The sequence below is a fragment of the Podarcis gaigeae genome, assembly GCF_964106915.1.
Source record: "Podarcis gaigeae genome assembly, chromosome: 10".
Lineage (NCBI taxonomy): Eukaryota > Metazoa > Chordata > Lepidosauria > Squamata > Lacertidae > Podarcis > Podarcis gaigeae.
This window is the reverse complement of record NC_139686.1, coordinates 68,642,280-68,668,020: the sequence shown is the minus strand read 5'-3', so window position 1 is coordinate 68,668,020 and position 25,741 is coordinate 68,642,280. Positions and strand designations below refer to the sequence as shown.

Sequence of the window (25,741 nt, the reverse complement as noted above, 5' to 3'; positions counted from 1 at the left end):
TTTCCCCTTCATTTTTGGAGGGGAAAAAGTGCGTCCTATAGGGCGAAAAATACGGTATTCTTTTCCTTCCCTCCATTTCCTGTGGCTTGGACAAAACGAGCTGCTTGTCCCAACTGCTCTATCAGAAAAGTTATGGGCTACTCTTAGGATCAAAGCAATGGCCAGTCTTCCTGTTTTGGTTACACTTGCCCTGGGCTAGATCAGGGCTGACAACACGAAGCCCGCAGGCCACGATCTGACCTGCTACGGGTTTTCGGTCAGCTCACATGCCGTAGCTTACCTGTTCACTCTTCCAGCCAGGCAAAAAGTTTTACAGAGCCAGGAATAGGGAACTTCTAGCTTCCAGATGTTGTCTTACTACAGCTCCCATCAGGAGTGCCAGCTTGGCCCAGTGACTGTGGGTGCCCAGGGCCTTGGGTGCCATGCAGTGTGCATGGCCCTGGCACCAAAATTTGTGGGTGCCTGGCTCCTTCATGGGGACTTTTATCAGTGGCCCAGGGTGCCAGGGAGTTGGCACCTATGGCTCCCATCATCACTGCCTGGTAGAGCCATAGGTTCCCCAGTTAAGGTCAAGGATTGGACCCAATCTGCATGCACAAAGACATCATCAAACATGAAAAAGTGTTTCACTAATACAAAACAGTGTTTAAATCCTGCCATTTAAATCTAAAGCACAACACTAAATTTAAGTATGTGCTTCTCAAGGTATGTCATTCAAAAACAGAACAGACATGTCCCTTTCTCAATCTGCAAAGGTCAGAGAATTCTGGATCTCTGATCAAAGCACGAGTGGTGAAATTAATGGGATCAGAAGACTTTCCCACAATAAAATGTATCATTTTTACTATTACATAACAGAACCAAGAATGTGATAAGAATTCTCAGGATGGTTCAGAGGATCATTTTCTACCAATTTCTTGCCACTTGAACTTTTGGCACACTGCATGTTAAAGGTCTAGCATTAGCTCTTACGAATGGTTGCAACCGCTCCTGAATATAGCATAATTATGCACTAATTACAAAGATCTTTCTTGTGTTTATTTTGTTCTATTTCTCCACCAAGGTGTTTTGTTTTTTTGTTTCGTTTTTAATGTCAGGAGAAAAGCATACATGATAGCTTGCTCATTTGGATACAATTGCAAGCTATGGTTTGCCCAAAACTGAAGTCAGTGAGGGAACTGGAGTGCATGAGGAACCAACATGCAAGCCCAAGACTTGCTCATGTAATGCCAGATCACAGTTTGGTATTACATGTTTAACAGGTCATTTAATTGTGCTCCCTTACTAACGGTGGTAAACATACGATCCCAACTTTGCTTTCTGACATTCTTTAAAATATTGTTCTGCCCTTAATCTTGTCTCGGTTACCCATACCCAACTCCTTCAGCCTTTCCTTATATGACTTGCCTGCTGGACCTTCTGTCACCCTCATCACAGAATCCTCTGAACTTTTCCTCTTTGTTGACAATGTTCTTGCATTGTGGCACCTAGTGCGGAACACCATATTCCAATTGGGGACCAGCCAATGCTGAGAAAGAGAATACTATTCATTTACTCCGTATAGCATACCACTCACAACCTTTACTATCAAACCAACATTGCCTCTTCACTATCATCCCTGGGCAGAGGATGTCGTAAAGTGTACTTAAACTGTGAGAAACATGGAGAGGTGTTCTCAGATGAGTGTTCCACAACCGGGGAACTCCTCCTGTCGACCTAGTAAACTTTGAGTCTGTAAGATACCCCTGTTTCAAGTAACCTACAGCTATACTTCAACTGGTGCGTCAGGACCCACAACTAAGACTAAGAGAAGGTAACGCTCACTGTTGGCACTAACATCCAAACACATGCATTGTAAAACATTAAGAAGAGACCCCCCCTAATCATGAATGAGTGCCAGATCTGTGAAGACTGAACAGTACTGTGCAAAACATAATAAAGTCTAGGAGGACAGGGAGCTGCTATTATTAGACTAATGCTATGGTGGAAAGTTCGTCTCTTCTTAGAACATCTATATAACTATGCTAATACGAATGTGTACATTCAAATACTATCAGACCAATTACTGTTTAGTATTCCTAAGGTATTAATAAAACATGCCAAATAACCATTAATGATAAAATACAATCTTTCAATGTTCTTTTATTGCACAGGCCTGCTAAAAGTCAATTCTTTGAGAAAAATAAGACTTCCCAGAAAGCTTTTCACTCATTTCATAGAAGCATCACAGTGCTGGATGACAAGGGCACACAGTCTTGAGCCAAATACACCTGTTGCTGCCTTTGAACTAAACCACTAAAATGAGATAATGAAAACTATACATATACGAAGTAATCTGAATTGTCTGCTAAAAAGACAGCATCCATATTTGTGCATTTCCCATTTATGTGATCTCTCATTAGCTTGTCCAACTGCGAAAAGACACTGCAGCTTTGAAGCAACATGCATAGATCAATAATAGTACAAAGCAGCTGGATAATCAAAGGGGGTGAGTGGATAACTTCCTTTGTAAAAGAGCTAGTATTTGAGTACACACAAATTTCTCCAGAATTGTAGTTTCCCTCCTATAATGTTAAGCGCTAATACTTTACTCAGGCATTGCGTACATTTCTCCCCCAACATTTGAACAAAGATGACTTGACTGTTCAGCATTGCTTTCTCACCTCAAATGTTTCTTAATTCTCATTTATTTTTCTTGCTCACATAACTCTCAATTCTAGACTTGCTTCACTGTAAGATTCTATTTTCTGGTCCTCCTATTTCTGACCTTTGTCCTACTCTCAGTTCCTTTCTTCACCTGAATTGCTCTGAATAGTCTCCCTTTTCCTCTTGTTTCGATTTACCACTAACTTTCTTGCTTTCAAGCATCTTCGTACCTTTGGACCGCTACACCTTTCCTATTTCTCCATCTTCCACCACATTCTCCACTCTCCCATTAACCTTCCTTCTTAAATCTATCCCTTTCCTCCAGAGGCCCACTTTATGTTCCTTCCCTTTTAAAAAAGCAACCCGTTGAAAATAATCATTTCCTAAGCGTCCCATGGTTACTCCTCCTTTCCCATCCTCTATTCCTTTATCTTGTTCTATTCCTTATCTTGCAAGTCTATCATGGCTACGAGCCCAGAGCCAATGATTACCGGTATCTTTACTTTTCAAATTTTATGCATTGTCCAGATTTTAAGCGCTGAAAACAAACAAAACACCTTTTTTAAAAATCAGGTTCTTTCCTATATCATGGTCCAAATAGAATTGTACAAGCAACATTCCTGCATTAGAAGGCGTTCTGGTCATCTTCAGTACACATGAAATGATCTTTACTCCTTTAAGTTTTTAGGAGTACAGCAATAAGTCAACAGTTAGTAGTTTATACAGTGCATGATTGCTAGTTGAAATGCAATGAGCAAAGCTATGTGTCATTACAACGATGCTTTGTTCCAACAAAGGCATGAATATTCACATGAAGGGAATGCTGACCCATGAGACAAGTAAAGGACACCTACCTTTAACCAAGAGAGAGGAAGTACTTTGTGCAAATCAATTGCTTTTTTTTGCTTGTTCAAATTTGGGAACACTGGGTTAGATCCAAAGGTTCCCGCATTCCACTGGGGCAAGGCAATATTCAGATCCAAATCCATTTTATTTAAATACCGCTGAAGGGAAGAGCAGCCAACAGCCTCCTTTATGAGATAATCTTGTTTGATTTTCGCAGAATTTGTTCCTTAGTTCTCTCCTACGTTATGTTAGGTAAAGGGACCCCTGACCATTAGGTCCAGTCGTGGCCAACTCTGGGGTTGTGGCGCTCATCTCGCTTTATTGGCCGAGGGAGCCGGCGTACAGCTTCCGGGTCATGTGGCCAGCATGACTAAGCCGCTTCTGGCGAACCAGAGCAGCGCACAGAAATGCTGTTTACCTTCCTTCCCGCCAGAGCGGTACCTATTTATCTACTTGCAGTTTGATGTGCTTTCAAACTGCTAGGTTGGCAGGAGCAAGGACCAAGCAATGGGAGCTCACCCCGTCATGGGGATTTGAACCGCCGACCTTCTGATAGGCAAGTCCTAGGCTCTGTGGTTTAACCCACAGCGCCACCCGTGTCCCTGGTGACCATTTTAGGCATGTCCAATTGACAGATGATCACCAACGCATAGGGACTCGGAAGAGGGAATAATGAGGGTGGGGCAGGCTTATGTGCACTCACATGCACTCTGTCGGCGCACGTGGGAGCCGGAAACAAACACCATGCGAGAAATGGTTGTTGCCTGTACAACAGACTTTGAATATCTTTCTCAAATGCAAAATAAAATGTTTTGCCACACGAACCAGAGCAGCGCATGGAAACGCCGTTTACCTTCCCGCTGGAGCGGTACCTATTTATCTACTTGCACTTTGACGTGCTTTCGAACTGCTAGGTTGGCAGGAGCTGGGACCGAGCAACGGGAGCTCACCCCGTTGCAGGGATTCGAACCGCCAACCTTCTGATCAGCAAGTCCTAGGCTCTGTGGTTTAACCCACAGTGCCACCCGCATCCCCTACGTTACGTTTTGCAAAATTAAGAAATAATACCAGAACACCAATATAAAGTGTGAGGCAAGTTGTGCTTTGGTATTGACGCGTAAACAGATTTGACATGTGGGCCGAGATCACCATTATGTAAATAATAGCTACAGCATATAATAAATAGCAACAAACGCTACTAACGAAGAATGATGGGATCTCATCAAGTCATGCTACAATGCTACTTACCTGAAACTCTCTTGTAAGACTTGTTACTGTTTTTAGTGCCGTTTTGGTGTTTCTTGTCTATTGATGGAGCTATGACGCCTTTGCCATTCAAAATCTTTTCTGGCGATGGTGGCACCGATTTACATGTCAAAGCAGATTTAATTGGAGCGGATGTGGTAGATGAAGAGGCCGAGGAGGTGGAGCTGGTGGTAGTGGTTGCAGAGTTCATTTTAACATTGGCACCATCTGCCTTCACTAGGTTAGGAATTTTCTCTAGACTGACTACGGGAACAGGAACACTGAAACACCAAAGAAAAAGTCTTCAAGATGTGTTTTCTGCACCATGCGACATATAGTCTCTCAACTTCCTTCCATGCTTGGTTTCACATTACAGCCACTAACCCTGGAATTAACCTAAAACCGGCACATTTAGTTATACTGTTTATTAACATGTGCGCACACTATTTTCTTAAAGGCCAGTTCTAAACACAAATATATAAGTGGTGGGATATGTATGTATTTTTAAAAACCTATGTGTACTTGTTTTTAAAATTGTTTTCTCTTTGATTATTATTATGCCTACTCTTGAAATAGTGTAAATTTATAAGGCTGTATGGTGCAGGCCTCTATCACAGAGAATAAAGGTAAAGGGACCCCTGACCATTAGGTCTAGTCGTGACCGACTCTGGGGTTGTGGCGCTCATCTCGCTTTATTGGCCGAGGGAGCCGGTGTACAGCTTCTGGGTCATGTGGCCAGCATGACTAAGCCGCTTCTGGCGAACCAGAGCAGCGCACGGAAATGCCGTTTACCTTCCCGCCGGAGCGGTACCTATTTATCTACTTGCACTTTGACGTGCTTTCGAACTGCTAGGTTGGCAGGAGCAGGGACCGAGCAACGGGAGCTCACCCGATTCGAACCGCCGACCTTCTGATCGGCAAGTCCTAGGCTTTGTGGTTTAACCCACAGCGCCACCCATGTCCCATCACAGGGAATAAAAGGAGTCAAAAGAATATTAACATTTTCAAATCTATCATCCAAACTAAAGTGTTTGATAGACAGAAGAGAAGTCTTAAAAGATTTTAATGGCATGCTTTTAAATATTGTCACAGCATTTAATAAATCTAACGGACCCTGAAATAGAGGACCAGAACGGAACCCCTATGCGAAATGATCACCACCTGTATTTCAGTTCCAAACTACTGCAAAATGTGGCACAAATTCAGACTCTCAGAATTTAAGTCCCATGACTACAGAGACCTTTACTCTGTAGAAGACTATGTACACTGATCATGTAATATTAACAGTGCTTCATTAATTAAAAAAACAGTTTCCAGACACTGTGATGACAAATACATATTTTGAAGTGGAACTGACAGAAGTATACAAAGCAAGCGAGAAGGATTATTGCACTCAGCTTTAAGTTCTCCCGGCTCCATTATAGTCTTGTTGCTTTATGATATTATTACAGTACCATACTTAATTTCACTTTCTGATCTCAGTCAAACTTAGAAGCAGTTTTCACACACAAGACTAAAAACACATTCAGCTAATGTTGTTGATACAGGAGAAAAAAGAAAAGAGGAAACTGGCATTTTTAAAGATCTTCATTGGAGGCCATTCTTTGGGTGCCCCAGCATTTACTGGTTAGGCCAGAAACCTCCTGCCCAGCCAATGGAAAACCATGGCAATAGACACTGGCATTGTCAATTATCTGTGTTGATTTCAGTGCCAAATTAAAACTAACTTATTTTGAAGACTTTATAACCAAGGTTTCTAGAAGGCTTTTCTGTTTTATAGTTATCTTGCTGGTATTTTACTTATTATTATTATTATTATTATTATTATTATTATTATTATTATTATTTAATGTATTTTATTTAGAGATGTGATTTAAGTACACTTATGTTAACCGCCTTGCACACTGCCCAGTGAAAAGGGAAAATACACTGAAACAGACCCAAACATTAAAAAACCCAGTGTACAGTTTAACCAATACAGATTTTACATCCACGTATGAGATTTGGTAAATGCGCCGTAAGTCAAAATAGCCTGAATCATCATGCATCATTAGGACATTGAGAAGATCTTTGACTGTCAAAAATATTTCACAATCAAAATTCTGGCCAGTACCTTTTGTAAAATTTCACATTAAAGTTAGGTTGTTGTAAGAAACGTTTAACCTGGCTGCTTTAAGAATTTGAAAAGGGCATTCAATTTCCCCCCTTTTAAAATACCAATTCCTTTTCTGTTGTTGTTATTCTTGTTTTCAGTACTTCAAAAGTATAAATACAGAGATAGAGATGTAGTCATAGGCAGAACGATAGCATGAAGCTCCATGCCTCTCTTGTCTCATGCATCAATATGCTCTCCTTTGCCTTCAACCCATATTATCTTTCTCCATTTCACGATACACTATTCTTTCATTCATGGAAGATTTTCTACGTGCAGCATCTGTCCAGTGTTTACCAGTTTTTAAATTTCTCTACAGTTGGAAATGAGGGCTGTTGCTCCTTTAGTCACATGATGGGAGAATATTCGCTGTGTTCCAATCTGTGCAGAATTTTAAAGGAGCCCAACACAGAAAACTTAGCAGAAGTGCTATCAGGCTATCACTGAATATGAGGCCTTAGTCTATCATATCAACATGGTTAAACCAGCTCTGGCTGTGTTTTAGCATCCGTTGTTGAGCGCTGGAATTTAATTAAAATGGAGTTACTTTCATAGCTAACTTGCATGCAAGAAGTGTGCATGCACACGAAAGCTCATACCAAGAACTGACTTAGTTGGTCTTTAAGGTGCTACTGGAAGGAATTTTTTTTGTTTTGCATCAGCAAAGTATATCTCTACAATAAACTTGATGGCATATACTTCATGGGTAAGTGAATCATTCAGAACTTTATTTTCCACAAGTGACAATGACTGAGTTTTGAAACTGGGCAACTTGCAAGAAGATGGGTCAAAGCCACAACTGATTCCATGAAGCAGGTCCTATCCCTTAAAAAACCCCCGTTAAACTGCAATCCAGTAAAGGGGGACAAAGAAGCCAGACATTAGGATGAGTAGAGATAGCCTAGTGATAAAGCTGTAGTTGAGAACATATGGGATTGGTGAAAAGGCACCCTAGCCAACCGGAATACAAGTTGGGATAGCTCAGTTGGTAGAGCACGAGATTCTTAATTCCAGCGTTGTGGGTTTGAGTCCCACACTGGGCAAAATATTCCTGCACTGCAGAGGATTGGTCTTTTGGTCCCTTCCAACTCTACAATTATATGATTCTAAGCGCTGCTTTTCAGTAGATGCTGGACAGAGGCTTGAAAAATTAATCTGGATCAACCTCTCAGTAGAAACAGAACTGTTTTCTCTGTTTTAAAATGGGTTTGAGTCTGTGGTTGCTACCTTTTGCCTATAAACGACAACTTTGGAATGGATATTGCCTGTTACCTATTGAGAATTCATACTCTTGATGTTATAATCCAAGAACAAAAAGTAGCAGACATTCCCCCAGGTATATAAAATAACTACTGGGATTAACTAATATTTCACCAGCTTTTTGCTGTCGCCATGTTGTCATGGAGTGGGGTTCAGCCATTTTGCTGTGATTCCTCCTATCCCCTCCTCAGGAAATGTCTTTTCCAAAGGAAGTCTGAATTCCTTATTAACTTGCAAAACCTCTTATTGGGTCATATACAACTAACTTTTACTCAGAGTAGACCCACAGAATTTAATGGACCCAAGTTTGGTCTCACCAAATGTGGTCCAAGGAAAGTCTCACATTGGAAACAGCACAATGGCAGTCGAGAAAATCAGTAACGTCCCTTTCTAATATTATGTCATTTTTAATTAAGAGCAAATGAACTAGCATACCCTCCAACATTTCTCTGATGAAAATAGGGATGCCACATTCCATAATGATAATTTTATATTTATACCCCACACATTTTACTGCGTTTCCCCAATCACTCTGTGCAGCTTCCAACATATATTAAAACATAATAAAACATTAAGCATTTTTAAAAAACTTCCCTATACAAGATTGCCTTCAGACGGCCTGGGGATCATATAACTCCACACCCTCCAACATTTCTCCAATGAAAATAGGGATGTCCTAAGGAAAAGCGGGACATTCTGGGGTCCAATCAGAAATTGGGACAGCTTCTGTAAATCAGGGACATCCCTGGAAAATAGGGACACTTGGAGGGTCTGAGCTAGTGCATACCCAATCTAATTCTCGCAGATAAAGGAATCGTCATTTCTACTCGATATGCTACAATTACGATGCATTCAACTTTTGTCCCTTAGGAAAGAAAACTGTTCAGTAATGGGCCTTGTCAAATATTAAAAACTGCAATAAGGATACAACAGCCCATATCCTATCACACAAAGGCCTGGGGTTGCTCTTCTTCAGATGTTTCCAGGACAGAAATATCAAATGCAATATTGACAAATTTTTTTTCCTAGAGAAAGCCAGAGCAAGATATGGCAATATGCTGCCCTAGGGTTAGAGGCTGTTCTAGATTATAAATTAAGGGAGGATCTATATACTGAAGACTGCCACAGGAATCCAGGACAAAGGAGACATGATGAAAAGGGTCACCACAGCTGTAAAAAATGATATATAGTATATCTGACTTCCTCGCTGAAGTCCTAGTTTTCCAGATCTCAGGAAGGGCAGGCTCTGTTAGAGATCCCGACAGTCATTTAGCAATGCCTAAGGTTTGTTTTGCAAGGGAGACTTCCTTCTGTACATGTGCAGAGACACTAGTATTCAAGCATGTTTTAACTCTTTTGGCGTAAAGTGCTATTAAAAAGCAGCCCCAAAGGGCTGAAAAAACAGGTCCTCATTCAGAAAAGGTAAAGGTAAAGGGACCCCTGACCATTAGGTCCAGTCGTGACCGACTCTGGGGTTGCGGCACTCATCTTGCTTTACTGGCCGAGGGAGCTGGGATACAGCTTCTGGGTCATGTGGCCAGCAGGACTGAGCCGCTTCTGGCGAACCAGAGCAGCGCACGGAAACAGGAGCAGGGACCGAGCAACGGGAGCTCACCCCGTCGCGGGGATTCAAACCGCCGATCTTCTGATCGGCGAGTCCTAGGCTCTGTGGTTTTTGAAGATGACGTTCTGTCGCATGCATGGAAGTCTGTTGCAGCAGCAGGGCTGCAGGGCTGATTACAGTCCAGAATGACAGCACAAATATAACAATAAACGAAATTCTTGACAGTTTGATGCCTTTTACTGGTACCCAGAAATCTACTGTATCTGCTTAAGAGCTGGTTGGGCCTGCCACTAAACAAACATTTCCTATTAATGCCAATGGGGCTGCAACATGAAATGACTGGGGTTATTTTTTAGGTGTGCACATATGCATGTGTTAAGTACACACAGTGGCGTAGCGTGGGGGGTGCAGGGGGGGCCGGCCGCACCGGGCGCAACATCTGGGGGTTAGGGTTAGGGGGCGCAAATCCATGGTTTAGGGGGCACAAATCCACAGGTTAGGGAGCGCAAATTACTTGCCTTGCCCCGGGTGCTGACAACCCACCCTACGCCACTGAGTACAAACACACATACCACAGGGCATAAATGGAAGTTTCCAGCTCTTGCTCCATGAATGAATTCCCGTATGTAAATAATTCACAAGGAATTAGTCAAATAGAACACCACAGGCAATTGGGCAGATACAACACACAAATCATGCAGTAACAGTATTATTCTTATATACAGCTATTGTCTGGAATCCAAGTACCAAATGGGGAATTCTATACTTCCAGCTGTGCTCCTGGAGCATCTCCTACCAAGAGCAACACCTGGAATTCAGGGGAAATTTTGGAGCAACCGTCAACACAGCACAAGGATCTAAGGAGAGGCAGGAAAGTAGTGGGTGTGCAAATTCAGGGTCCTAAGTGTGGCAGCACTTGCCCTCGACAACAGGCAGGCACCTGCAGTATTGGCACGGAGGTTCTTGCTTAAAACTCACCTGTTCACTCAGACTTTCTTTGAGGGACGATTCAACTATGTTGATAAATTCATTTGAGCTACTAATTTGCGCTGTCTTTGTTTTGTGGATATAATCTGATTGTTTATTTTATGTCATTTTGTGGTACACCACAAAAACAATATGCCCATCTTCTATTTAAGACACACACACACACACACACACACACACACACACACACACTACTCCAACGCTAGAAGAGATCCATTATTCAGCCACATATTAAATTTCCTTGCCTGTTTTATAATAAATATTAAGAAGGAAAAGGAGAAGGAAAAAAAAACCCCAAAAGTTTTCCAGAACAGCAACTTACCAAGGTTTATCCCTTGATACTTTCGAAGAAAAGACCATGTGCTGTTTGCTAGTGGAGGTAATTAGATTGTCTTTGGGCGTTTTGAATGGCTTTGAGTTGTTATTGACAGGGTTATGGCCGCTGATACAGGATCTCGGTTTCATCTGTATAAATGATGCCCTGGAATTGCAGGGTGGAGAAGCTGGAGATGGGGAAGGCTTACACATTGAACCGTGTCTTCGTTCTAAAGCAGGGAGGGGAAAACCCAGAGTCAATGAATAGGCAAGACAATGGCAGCTAGGTAAGAAAAAAGAAAGAAACCCAAGCAGTATAGAAACCATAGGCCCAAAACATCCCGAATAAAACTGATTTGCTATTAAAACATTATTTATACTATAATATATATTATAATATATAGATGGCCAAAATAGAAATGGAGTACAGTGCCACACTGTGTGCTTGGTGAATAAATGCTAATGGTTATTGCTGAGCTGGCACAGAAATACAGTCCTTGGAAAAGCCAAATGGAAACCAAGTGGGACTCTTATGTCTGATGAGTGGGCTGGTTTGCAGGTATCTTCGGCCTAGATACAAGCTGTATGGATAATAAATAGAATTTTCCTTATGCATACTCAAAACATATCAGCACCTCTTCATTCTGTGCTATTCAGCTTAATAGGGTGGCCGAATAATTACACAACAAAGCTACATTTCTCTCACAAAAATAATTCCCAACATTCCCTCCCCCCCCCAAGTCTTGTTTGTAGACTTGTGATTAAGAATAGAGAAATGTTGAGACTAGGGCAAATAATTCTAGACGTGGTGGCAATTCCCATGATCTTAATGGCACATTTGTAAAATAAAAAGAGTACCGTCAAGGAAATGGCTGCTGCACATATATGTCATCATGTGATCCCAAGCTTGAGCAGCAGAAAATAAAAGTAACTGGCTCACAGATCAGTTACAATCTTTGAAACAGTCCTAAACTTTTTGTCCTGACTTCCTGTGCCTGTTAGCAAACACAAAATGATGTACTATGATATGCAAAACTTCAAATTTCAGCCTTTTCATTTGCTCATGATTTGATCTGCAGTAACAGTTTGCACATACTTGTTCTCATTAGGGACCATTAATTACCACATTTATAGGAAATGGCAGGTCCTATCTTTGCAACGGGGGAAAAATTGAACTAAGAACTGAATCTGAATGAACTGCCTAAGTGTTTATACTGATCAGTATTTAACTATTTATATTAACGGTCATAATCAATTAAAAACAAAAGGGCAAGAAAGACAACATTAATTCCTTCTTCAATCCTTCAGTAAAATTAAAGTGAGAAGCCCATGGACCTTAAAGGTCACATTCTGTCCGACCAATACAAGGGGAAAGGCGCTCAGTGTGTTCGAGTCAAGGGCCTCTCTTAAGAATGCACTCACTTCCATTCCTCAGCACATGAACATATCAAATGTCTAAGCTGATCTCACTGGCTGTACAGTCTCATGCATGCAAAAGCCAATACCTCGTTATACATTTAATTCACATACACCAATGTTAAAACTGTGTGGATTAGCTTTATGTCAACAGATTATGAAGTTGGATAATCGATCTTTAGTAGCAACATGATCTCAACCGCTCAAAAATGCTCAGTGCTTACTAGAGCTCTTAAAAAGAACACAAGCCATGTATCACAAGTAACGTTGCAAACATTAGAGAAAAGAGATAAGAAAACAGGAATGTGTGAGAAGAACAATGCCTAGAAGAATGAATATTTATGCCTTTACATTATCAAAATCTAGCATATCAGACTGTGTTTATTCATGCTACAGTCTTCAGCCAATAACTTGTGCATATGCCGGAAGAAAGTTTTGTCATTCCTGTTTATTATCCAAGGTTGTTTATTTTTATTGAATTTTGAACTTTGTGATTACCCAAGTCACCATATGCTACAGTGGTCAGTTATTCAGAGAAAAACACAAAAAGGAGAGAGCCAAGAACCCCAAATTATTACTATGCTTTCATATTTCCCCCCAGCCTTACAGATTAATCGCTGATTGGAGTGAAACAAATCATTATCATCTCAGGCTAAAGAATCATATGAAAAGCCCTAGGAACAACAAATGCAAAAAGGCAGGAAGTGAAGTAAATTTCAGTTGCGCAGCCACAAGATGCTAAGTCAGCAGCAGAAGAGTAGAAATGAGTTACTAGAGAAAAATCTATAAAAGGAACTTGGTGGGCTAAGAATTCGAACATTTCAACCCCATTTCTGCTGATTAAAGCATTCTTCCTTACTGGACCAACCATAAAAGGACTGCTGAGCCCCTTTTCAGTGCTTTTTAAAAAAACTTTTCTTAAAAATATATGTTATTTATAATATGATAGAAAATAGAGAAAGATGGAAAGGATTTGCTGAAACAATTAGTAGAAGTGGGATACAAAAAGGGAGGTGAGAGGAGGTCGAGGAAACAAGGGAATGAAAGATTGAGTATGGAAAAGGAGGGATGTTTTTAAATTGTTTTTGTTTTGCTTTATTTAGGTTTAGTTTAATGTATTTAGGTTGTGTTTTGTATTGTTTATATACTGTACTGTATTGTTTTTCTTTTTCTTTCTCTTCTCTTTTTTTGTTTTGTCTTTTCTTTTTCTTCTCCTTTTTTGTAACTTTTAAAAGTAATAAATTTCATTAAAAAAAGAAAAAGAAAAAAACTTTTCTTAGATATGCTTCCACTGCCAAAGCAATCAGGCCAGTGTTCCCCCCACCCTATCAGATCATGTGTGGTTGATTAAATGTAGCGTCTTTATCGCCACAACATTCTGTTGCAAATAATCATAGCTCCATCAGGGCAAGTTATCCCATGCAATGGTGGTGGGCAGTGAAAACACCAGCATAATGTGGCAAATCTGATAGTATCAGCCTTGCTGCCTAGTTAATGGGATAAGTTTCCTCTCTCCATTCACAGTTAGGATAAGAGAGTTTAGAATTCCTCCATTGGTATTCTGTCTTTTTAAAACCCCCTGTATTTTTTTAAAGCTCTCTATAAAATATAAGGGACTAGGCAGTGATATGATGTCATTATGTTCATTGCATGATCCCTGATTGGCATGGACTATGCCATGCCTATCAGCATGGACTAACCCCTTCATGGATCACTGCCTTGCCGTGGCGAAGGGGCTTGAATAACTCAGAGAAGCTATGAGCTATGCCGTGCAGGGCCACCCAAGATGGACAGGTCATAGTGGAGAGTTTTGACCAAACGTGATCCACCTGGAGCAGGAACCGGCAAGCCACTCCAGTATCCCTGCCAAGAAAACTCCATGGACAATTGGTCCTGGAGGAGACTCTTGAGAGTCCCATGGAATGCAAGAAGATCCAACGTATCCATTCTTAAGGAAATCAGCCCTGAGTGCTCACTGGAAGGACAGATCCTGAAGCTGAGGCTCCAATACTTTGGCCACCTCATGAGAAGAGAAGACTCCCTGGAAAAGACCCTGATGCTGGGAAAGATGGAGGGCACAAGGAGAAGGGGATGACAGAGGACGAGATGGTTGGACAGTGTTCTCGAAGCTACAAACATGAGTCTGACCAAACTGCAGGAGGTAGTGGAAGATAGGAGGGCCTGGCGTGCTCTGGTCCATGGGGTCACGAAGAGTCGGACATGACTAAACGACTAAACAACAACATGCCATGAAGAAGCCCTTTAAAATAAAATGAGACAGCAGCAGTAATTCAACAAATAAATGTTGCAAATAGGGTGCAAAAAATGCACGAAGTAACTGAAGGGAAGGTGTGCAGTTTGCCAGATTCTTCCAACTTACTGAAAGGGCACTTTTTACATTGCAAAATGAGCCTCATGAAAATACAGCATAGTGTTATATGAAACCCTGCAGGTCACCACGGCCTTCCCAACATTTAAGGACTCACAGAGTGCCAGATATGGGGACATAACTCTGTGGGCAGACAAAACACTGGGAGCAAAAGAAGAACAGAGGCAACAAAAAAATTACTTGTCTCAGGCAGGCTTACTGAGATAGAGCTCAAGATCCCCAGTGAAAACTGGAAAATCAGGCCACCACCCACCTAGAAAGCTACTTATCAATGTTAGCTTACAAAATTGAAAACCAGAGAGTAGGGACTCATTTACAATGGTGTTAATGTGCTACTGCAATGTACTTCCTGTTAATATCGCAAAACTATAGACTGACACACTTCATTCGGAATTTTCATTAAGCATGCAACCAAACTGATTTCGTACAGGCAATACCCGTCATAAGTCAACAACTTTGTAGGTTACTATCTTAGTAAGTGATATGACGTATGCTCCCAGTTTAAAAGGTTTAAACATTAAACCAAGTGCCAAGCATATTTTAATACAAAAACGCATACTCTTGTAATGAGCCAAATAACTCGAGTCATTGGGGAGATTAGGGATAACAGGCAGTTACTTCACAGCCAATCGCCATAAACACCTTGCTAAACACTTTCATTTTCCTTGTGACAAAGTCTAGCACACACTGTTGTCCATTAAATTAAATAACAGAAAGGAAGGAAGGGAGAGGGAAAGTCTGCTAACAAATTCGAGCGTTGTAGGAGTGGTAGAAAATATCCAAAGAAAAATGTATAACCTGAGAGAGTTGGATAAACATAGTTTCAAGTTTGGTTGAAAACAATCTTCAAACTGAATCCACTCCAATTGTATTTGCACTGTTGAAAAGGAAATGGCAGAGAGTTTAGCTTTGGCTCTTCGTGTAAACTGATAAAGGAAACAGACTGCCAGGTCGAAGAAGAGTACTGATGTTTTTGATTTAAAAAAAAGCAATTTAAGAAACTTGTTAACTCCAGAGACATTAATGGAAAACAATCAGCTGAAATACCCACCAAGTTGCACTTTTCCTGTATTGGTTACACACATTGTCTTCCAACATAAAACAGCTAAAAACTCCTCATTTCTGCTGGGGAGGGGGAAATCAGCAAGAAGACACAGTATACAAAACAGCTTGCTAGAAGAAATTGTAAACTAAAAGGACTTACACCGAGGCCCAGTCTGCCAAATTAATCCAATTCTAGGGCGACTGTAAACAACTTGTACTGCTGGAACATGAAATGATTCACGTTACGGACACTGTCAGAGAATGACAGCAATATGATTAAGTATTCTGCAAAGGCTGGAAGTGAGGCAGGCGACTGCTCCAGAAAGCAGCACACTTGCAGCCGCAACTGTTTTGACTACAGACACAAAACACCATCCCTAACCAGGTTTCACACCCTACCAGTTAGACAATATAACTTTTTAAACAGCTTAAAAAAGAGAGAGACAACTACCATGCATTATAAAAGGAAAATGCTCTGCACATTAATTAATTGTTGGTGGCAAATCTCAAGGTGACCAAGTAGGGATGGCAGTAAACTTACCCCCCAATTACCATGGCCTTTTGCATTTTGAAAACACAGCTCAGGACTACCACACAATTAGGTAGCGTCTGTGTACAATGTGGCTTAGCATTGGCCGGCAACTCTGTTCACACGAAGACAGCTATTTTGTCTGTTGTTCAATCAGTCAAGAGACCATCATTTCTTTTTCTACTGTCAAAAGTTTATTCACTGCTCAGTGTTTCTCAAGCTTGAGTGACCAGCTGTTGTTGGACTACAACTCCCATCGTCACTGACCACTGGTCCTGCTAGCTAGGGATGATGGGAGTTGTGGTCCAACAACAGCAGGGGGCCCAGGTTTGAGAAACACTGTGCTACATGCCGATGAGGAGGCATACTCATAACAACTATTTCATTTGCTGCACAAACATACAAAACTGTCTTATATGGTGTAAGATTATTGCTCCAGCTATTCCTGGACTTCGCTCCCATAATTCCTGGACAATGGCCATGTTGGCTGAGGCTGATGGGAGTCCAAAAACACCTGTAAGGCCACAAGCTACTTGCCCCTGCTACTATTGTGACTGGCACCAGCTCTTCAAGGTCTCAAGGAGAGGTTTTCCCCCACCTTATTACCCAAGTTTCATTTATACTGAATTAACCTATAATATTTTGCATGCAAAACATGTGCTCTACCCACTGAAATATGGCTCCTCTATAGAATCAAAATCCAGCCAAATAACCCATTTGTGCGTTTTATGTAAACAGAGGAGTGTCATAATGCATTCTAAAAAACCAATATATTACAAATGGTGACTATAGTCATTTATACAAAAAAACCCCACCCTGGTTCTGTTTTAACAGTGTATGCTTTATCATTTTCCCCAATATCTACAGTTCCATAAACCAAACATTAGGAGCATCAGCGCATTAAAAAAAATCTATGAATTTATAAGAGTTTGGGAGAGTGCACCTGGGCTGGAATTGGGAGATTTGGCTACCAAAACGTTACCCACTGGACCACAGTGATCATATCTAGGGTTGGGGAATAGCTGAGTGACCCCAAACTCTGAAAGTAAAGCCTTGTTCCCAACAGTCCAAAACACTCTCAAATGCTTCTGCATGTGCACTGTGGGCGTTTTTTTTGGAAGGCTCCACTCCTCTCCTTGCACTGGTCTGCCCTTGAAGTTCTCCCAGTTTGCATGCATGGAGCTTCACAAACCACCGTTTGATTCTCCACTTCAACAGGCAATTAGAAGAAGCAGAGTCTATTAGCTGAATACAGGCAACTTTCCCCTTCATTCCCACTTGATGAATTTCTACCTCCCACATACCTTTCTCCTAAATATTTTGCCAAAGCTCCAATTCGAACTTAACTGCTACTTTTAACAAAAAACATAAGAATGTGAAAAGCAACTTTAACCCAACCCCCTCAAGGTAAGTTGCAGTACTGCTTTCAACAGAAGCAAAAGTTCTCGATATGTGGCGGTGTCAGTAGCTGCTCTTTGTAGCATATGGTTACAACACGTCCCTGTTTCCCGGGGACAGTCCCTGGATTTACAAATCTGTCCCCGGATTTCATTTAATGTCCCCGGATTCATATTTTAAGTGTTGTAGATTTATTAATAGGGAATGAATGTTGCATGGTTGGTTCAACGGCACAAGACACATCATATGGGGACTTCTGGCAAGGCAAAATGGCGGGCGCCATGGCAGCGAGCAGCTCCTGAAGCCAGCCGGAGCCAACTGCGCTACCAGGCTAGCTCCAACCTTGCTGCACTGCCGCTGCAGCTGAGGAGAGTTAGGAAAGCACCGGGAGGGCAAGGACACGTGGCCGAGCCCAGGCCCAACCTGAGCCTACTCCACAGCTGCTAGCGCTCCAAGAGAGCAGGCTGGGGCCCAGAGGAAGGCTGCGCAACAGAGGAGACCACAGAAGAGAAGGTATTAAAAATATTTTTTAAAAAATAATTAAGAAGTAATAACTTTTTTTTTCAAAAAAAAAAAGTGTCCCTGGATTCTTTGAAAAAAATCTGGTAACCTTATTGTAGCTTGCTTTGTAATTATTTGACAACGGAAACTACAAAAACTACAGAAATGGCTTGAGACTGAGGGGTTGAAATTAAGGGGTGGCATCTGACAAAATCATATGCAGAAGAGACCCACTGAAATCACCCTCCTTCCTAAAGCCTAATTGGTGCTTTCCCAGCTTTGGGAAGGAGATGGGAGGGCCTAGGACGCTGCCAGAGCCTCATGCCTCCTTTTCAAAGGCTGACACTTCGCTTAGGTGGTTTTGGGAAAGCAGCGCAAGGACTGGGGTGTGTGTGTCAAATTCTGGCCTTGTTGCCTCCCCCACCACGAATGCACAACAAGGCAGCACGTGGCCCGCAGATTCCATGTTGACCTAAAAAAGTTGGGTCGCCCTGCTCCAAATCACCTTCAAAAAGTATGGAATAAGCATAGCCAGGAGGAAAAGCTTGGAAAGGAGGGGTTTGTATGGACAGGGAGCAGCAAGCAGGGCAAGGGTTAAGCACCACCTTCTCCCACAGATTCTCCCCATCCAGCGTGGGTTGTCAGCACCCGGGGCAAGGCAAGTAATTTGCGCCCCCTAACCCGGGGCAAGGCAAGTAATTTGCACCCCCTAACCCGGGCGGCAAGGCAAGTAATTTGCACCCCCTAACGCGGGGCAAGGCAAGTAATTTGCACCCCCTAATCTCTAACCTGCCACCGCTGCCAGCTTCTTCTTGCTGCTGCCTGGTCTGGTCTGGTGTGGTTCTCTCCCGCGCTCAGCGCTGCTCTGGGCGGCCGCTGCACTTTCCCTCCCCCTCAGATAGTCCCTCGCTCTCTCTCCGCACCGCACGCCTGGCACCCCCCCCTCCACAGTGGGCGGCAACCCGGCGGCTCAGATCGGATTCGCACAGCCAGCACTGCAGTGAGAGAGAGTGAGTGAGCCAGGTAGGGGCAGAGAGCTGCGAGTGCGAGCGCCCCCCCCCGATGTTGCGCCCGGTGAGGCCGGCCCCCCCTGCACCCCCCATGGTACGCCACTGTCCCCATCATATCACCTACATTAGTCAGCAGATACGGCAAAGGAACACGACCTGCCAAGGTAATATTCAGTCCCTTACTCAGCTTCCTCCAGACAATTGTGTGCGGCCTGCACACACACAAACAAGCAACCAAATCAGCCCAGAAATCCCCTGACCGTATTTGTTACTCATCGCCGATGAAACTCCGGTTGCACCTCACAAGTGGGCACTGCCAACTAAATACAGAAAGAGAGCCTGTGCTTATCTCTAATTTCGTGAAATAGAATAAACAGGGCTCTAGAGAATATTAAAGCAATTCCAGGCGGAAAAAGGACACCAGCCTGCAACAGTCACACTTGTAACAGGAAAAAACAAACCCTTGAATAACAACTAATAATCAATTAAATGTACATTGCTCCTCTTGGGAAAGCCATCAGGTGATTATCAAGCGTGGAACAATAGATCTATTATTGGATATATTTTTGTTCACGTATGACATGCTATGAGATAAATTTGCTTCAAATCTTATTCCGTATAGGGAGGGGGCAAGGAGGGGAGAGCGGAAATCTGAAATCTGTTTCTACACTTTACTGAGCAACACTGTTGGATGAGATTCATACAATTGTGGAAAGTTTGCTCTCATTTGCTCTGCGACTTGCTGCAGTGTTTGTGAACCAAGAAAGGCAACAGTGCAGGTTAAAATTTGAATCCAATTTAAAAAGTGTTCTAGGACACCTGTTAATTTGCGGGCTAAACTTCCAAGTGAGATGGCAAGAATTACACCTGCGGAAATGAAAGCATTTGACTGCAGCTTTCTACTGTTAAAGCCTCCTTCAGATCCCAGAAGAGGCCAATAGTTGCAAGGCCAAATATGTAATGATATGAGCTCCCTCTGCTGGCTATGTATATGCAAGCAGCTGAGAAGCTATGAAAATCTGAGTGTTCCAATAGAATGAATTTCAAATGACAGGAAAAAAACTAAATTAAGTTATTGCCACATTGGGAAATTAAATAGCCTTTTCCTCTTGTTCCTGCACTGAAATTCCTGAATAAACCCACGGGCCACGCAAAAAAAAAAATTGAATGTAAGAGTGGTCAGAGTTCCTCAGCTATGGCGTGAATAATTTCAATCCACAAACTGTCTTGCAGGCACACATATTTGGAAAGACGTTCCCCAGCCTCACCACTCCCCTCATATCTCTAGCATGCTATACAACTTTCTTAAAAGAAAAGAAAAATAGCTGAAAGGCGTGAAAGGAAGACATCCCATGCTGGACACCAGAATCATCCCAAAGTGGCTGATGAAAGATTCAGCCGCAACATAATAGCAAGCAAACAACTGTAAGAGATTTACAGCCATACCTATATGGCCTATGGTTTGAAGAAGCACCTTAACATTGTTTTGAATTTCTTCCCCCATTCTAAAAAAAAATCTAACTCTTATCTACACCTCATTCCTAGATCTCTTGACGAGATGAAGGTAAAGGTAACAGGACCCTTGACCATTAGGCCCAGTCGTGGCCGACTAGGGTTGCGACGCTCATCTCGCTTTATTGGCCGAGGGAGCCGGTGTACAGCTTCTGGGTCATGTGGCCAGCATGACTAAGCCGCTTCTGGCGAACCAGAGCAGCGCACGGAAATGCCGTTTACCTTCCCGCCGGAGCGGTACCTATTTATCTACTTACACTGCATGCTTTCGAACTGCTAGGTTGGCAGGAGCAGGGACCGAGCAACAGGAGCTCATCCCGTTGCAGGGATTCGAACCGCCGACCTTCTGATCGGCATGTCCTAGGCGCTGTGGTTTAACCCACAGTGCCACCCACGTCCCGTTGACAAGATAGCAAGTTACAAAATATTGTGGTGGTTTACTGTACTGTGAGAATTACAATAAGAGAGGGTTTTTTTCCTGGCGACACACACCTACTATGATTTGCGACTGGGAATGTTATGATCCGTATGCTAGACAGAGAAATAGAGATTAAACACAGTTTTAAAGAATAATATTCTTTACAAAGGGGCCACAAAGTCACATGTTAGATCAGCTTTATTTCACACTGTAAGAGAAGCCCCAGTTCTTTGTCAATAAGATCAGTCCGTGTTGTGGCCTACAGTGCCTTCGGCTTCTACGCAAGAGGTAGCTGTTATTTAAAGCAGCCAAGGAAGTGATCCTAACAAGTGCGTAAATGTGTAGGAAGCTTTCAGATGCTGAAAATAAAACGAGGCTGTTGATTAGCTGTGCACTTTCAAAGAAAGGGCAGCCTAAAGAAGCAAACTGTTTAGCCACAAAAGTTATCTGAAGCCTTTTCCTCTACTTATACCGGCAATCTGTAAATTTAGCACAATGGAATATGCTGCTCCAACACACACACACACACACACACACAGGCCCAGGACGTACCTCCAGATTGACATAAACAGAGTTTGCACTCACAGCCAATACTTTAAAATGAGGTTTATGTCCAAATAGCTGAACTCTGCATTATTAAAGAGGAGGAAATGCATATAGCATGACAATAAGAAAACAGCACACGTGGCTGATATGAACTCCAATATTTAAATTGAATTTTTTGCTGTGCCCATTCACTTGCATCAAGCTACTTTTTCATATGGCTTGAATACCAGTTTGTGGGGCTCGGGGGGGGGGGGGAGTGATTCAAGGTGGAAATCTTATTTGTTCACAGTTGGCACATGTTCATTCTAATGCAATACTCTTTTCAGCAGGGTGGATCAACATAATTTCAAACCAGAACCTAAGTATGTTGATTGAAAGCAAATCTCGCTAATTTGAAAGGGAATGGTTTGCTAAGTAAGGATGCTTTGAGGCAGGAACTTCCCACAGTTCTGGTCTGCTGCTTTTGTGATGAAGTGCAGAACACACTTGCTTAAGCAAGAACTGCAAACAGCAGGTACCTTTCTTCAGGAAGCTTGTGGAATTCAACTTCTGCCACATGCACACCACACATTTAAAGCATACAGTAAACCCACAATTTATGCACACTGAACTTGTGTGCATTCAGCTTTACACAAGTGGCAAAAATAAAAATAAGAAGGGGGAAAGGGGGCAGAATTCAGTGGAAGATTCAAAGTGCTGGTTTTGACCTATAAAGCCTTAAATGGACAGGACTGCCTCTCTCCATATGAACCCCGAGATCAACTTCTGAAACTCTTTTTCATGCCTCCTTGAGAGGTTTGGAAGGTAGCAATATGAAAACGGGCCTTCTCTGCAGTGTTTCCACGTCTGTGGAATGCTCTCCCCAGTGAAGTTCGCCAGGCACCTTCATAATACACCTTTTTAAAACGTTCATTTTTTAATGAAGGCCTTTGGTTGATTTCATTGACAAATCCTATGCCCTTTTAAAACATGGGGGTTTTTTGGGGGGTGGGGGGTTATTAGGTTGTTGTTTTGATTTTGATTATATATTTTGTGGTGTTATATTTTGATTTTGTTCTGTGAACCGACCTGAGACCTCTGGGTATAGGGCAGTATAAAATTTTAATAATAATAATAATAATAATTTAAAAAATGCATTCAGCCATGGACTAGCAGGTCTGTATCAGTCCTGTATTCATTGCCGCTTGCGATGTGGACTGGTGGGAGCTAGCATAGGAAACAGTCCCTGACATTTCAAGGAACAGAGGCAGCCCAGCTATAAAGCAAGGGAAGGCTTATTATGACCCAGTTCACACAGTCCTCATGCTGCACAGATGCTATGAACAGTGGGGCGGACAGGACTGTGTCCAGCCTTTCCACATCATAGATTCCCAGGTTGCATGTAGCATACTGACTGCAACATCTGGACCCATGTGCAATGAGTTCTAAATACCCCCCCCCCTTTCAAATGTTGAATAGTTTCTGCCTGGTAAGAAAGTAATCCAAAATTGGCCATTGAAGAGACAGCAGAGTGGGAAAGAGGCAATTCTGATCCATGGGCACAAATATTTCTTTCAATGGTGGCTGCACAGGGATAATACCTCATGTCTGTAGGTTGTCCCCTGTGTTAATTAGTGGCAGCAATCAACAGAATGTGATTTCCTGGCCAGTCAAAAATTAATTGCAGCTGGGACCCTCTTTATCCCAAGTGTCGAATGTACAGCAAGCTCGTGGGAAAATCTGCTCCTCTTTCTAGCTTAAACCTTGTGGCTAGGAAGGAGAGGCAGAATATCAGAGGCTCGCTCTGTCTCGGCAACTTCTCTAATCTTGGCATGTACCGTGTATGCAGAGCAAGCCCATGCACATCCACCTTTACCCCTTCAGCTCACAGGTGCATTGACCTGCTTTGCTTTTGTGCCCTACAAACACTCAGAGCAGCCCCCAGGCACGGAGGAAGAAAATGAAAAGCGCAGGAAGAAGCCTCTCACTAACCCCTGTAGCTTGGAAGTACAGAAGCATTTGACTTTTGCCTCCAGGTCCAGAGACTAAGCTCACTCAACAGAACACGTCTCCCTTCTTGCCATGCCAAAGGGATGAGCGAGCCTGCAAGCGGGACCTGAGGGCAACAACTCTCTCTCCTCCTGGTATTCGGAAGCACACCGCCTCCAACAATGAAAACAAAGCGCAGCCATTAAGGTTTTCAGCTATGGATAGCCTGATTCTCCATTAAATGGGCCATCCTAGTTGGTGGCCATTGCAACAGCTCATGAAAGCAAATTCCATAGTTCAGCTATGCACTGTGCAAAGAAGGGCTTTATTTCGTCTGTCTTCAATCTTCCAACATGCAGTTTCATTGGATGCCCCTGAGTTCTGGTGTTTTAGGAGAGGGAGAAAAACTTTCTCCAAGCCAAGAATACAGTGGTGCCCCGCAAGACGAATGCCTCGTAAGACGGAAAACCCGCTAGACAAAAGGGTTTTCCGTTTTGGAGGTGCTTCGCAAAACAAATTTCCTATGGGCTTGCTTCGCAAGACAAAAATGTCTTGCGAGTTCCTGCGGGGTTTTTTTCCTCCCCCCCCCTTTTTCCCAAGCCGCTAAGCCGCTTATCAGCTGATCCGCTAAGCCGCTTAACAGCTGATCCGCTAAGCCGCTTATCAGCTGATCCGCTAAGCCGCTTATCAGCTGATCCGCTAAGCCGCTTAACAGCTGATCCGCTAAGCCCGCTAAGCCGCTTAACAGCTGATCCGCTAAGCCGCTTATCAGCTGATCCGCTAAGCCCGCTAAGCCGCTAATGGGCTTGCTTCGCAAGACGAAAAAACCGCAAGACGAAGAGACTCGCGGAACGGATTATTTTCGTCTTGCGAGGCACCACTGTAATTTGAGACATCTCCATCACGACTCCTCTCCTCACCTTTTCTCTAAACTAAAAAGCCCCCAAATGTTGCGCCAGCCTGGTCCTTGCCTGGTCTTCTCTCCTAACCAGCAAGTGTATTTGCGCTGCAACAGCTGTTTGGCTCCTGTATCATCTGGTTGCGCTGTTTGTACTGGGGGTTAGTACTTTAACTGCTGGCTGAGTGCATGCAGCTGGGGTGCAGCTGTGATCTAGGGTTCGGCCCCAAAGGGGACAACACGAAAGGGATTCGCTACTTTTGATCACCCCTTTGGGGAGATGCTCTGTCAGTCAGGATATAGAAGTGTAGGCCTGGCACTGTGTGAGACAGGTCTGTGAGTCTCAGCCAGGGTGAGAGTTTGGTGGAGTTCCCCCTGCGTGAGAGGCAAGGGGAGGAGATCAGCTAGCGGATTTAACCTCTACCTCTGAAAGTGTAGGGTGCCTATTACCACTGGGCCTTAGTTTACTGTTCTGTGGTCCATGAATGGTGGCGTCAACAACTTTTCTGTCCGGATTTTCACTTTTTGAAATATGGCAACCCTAGGTAACGCTCCTTAGTGGAGTGGCAGTTGTGCGGCTGCTCCAATTCCAGTGGTGGTGGGTAGGGGAAAGCGTGACTGGAGTTGGGGGGCTTCATTCTTTCTTCCAGCCCTTTCACTACAGCGGAACTCTCTGTGGGATGTGAAACACAGAGCAGTCAAATACAACATTCCTAGAGTGGACATAAAAAAGGTATGTCTGGACCAGCCAGTCGGAACTTCCTGTTTCCTCCTGGGCCGGGGCAGACTTCCTCTGCATGTGACCAGAGGTGGGTGTGGCCTCACCTGTTCAGGTAACAAAATATCTCTGGGAAGGCAAACATCTCTGTCTCTGACTCCATTCCTCGAGGAAGCAACATCTTATTAGCCTGAGATGCTCTCTTGGCTCCCAGCCAAGAGAGGTCAAAGGAACTATCTCCTTATGGGATAGATTCCAGGTGTATATATTTTGTAACCTAAGTCTGCCTTCTGGGATCCTACTGTGAACAGAATGTGAGTAAACTATTTTATATACTTTTATACAAAACTGTGTCATGTCTATCTTTTTATGAAGGAAT

At 42.9% G+C, this 25,741-nt stretch overlaps 2 protein-coding genes across 10 annotated transcripts in view; both read right to left on the bottom strand.

Annotated features, from left to right (window-relative positions):
- The window catches only part of BCAP29 (B cell receptor associated protein 29), a 920,634-nt gene that overhangs the window by 300,770 nt on the left and 594,123 nt on the right, over window positions 1-25,741 (bottom strand). The window lies entirely within an intron of this gene.
- ATXN7L1 (ataxin 7 like 1) overlaps window positions 1-25,741 on the bottom strand; it is a 77,705-nt gene that overhangs the window by 17,564 nt on the left and 34,400 nt on the right. For 7 of the 9 annotated variants that reach the window (XM_083701430.1, XM_083701431.1, XM_083701432.1 and 4 more), the window contains 2 exons: window positions 11,023-11,245; window positions 4,741-5,018 (listed from right to left, as the gene is read on the bottom strand). In XM_083701430.1, the coding sequence (XP_083557556.1) occupies window positions 4,741-5,018; window positions 11,023-11,245 (501 nt within the window). Of the gene's footprint in view, window positions 1-4,740; window positions 5,019-11,022; window positions 11,246-16,024; window positions 16,123-25,741 lie in introns of those variants that run through there. The other 2 variants (XM_083701436.1, XM_083701437.1) reach the window with 1 other exon arrangement.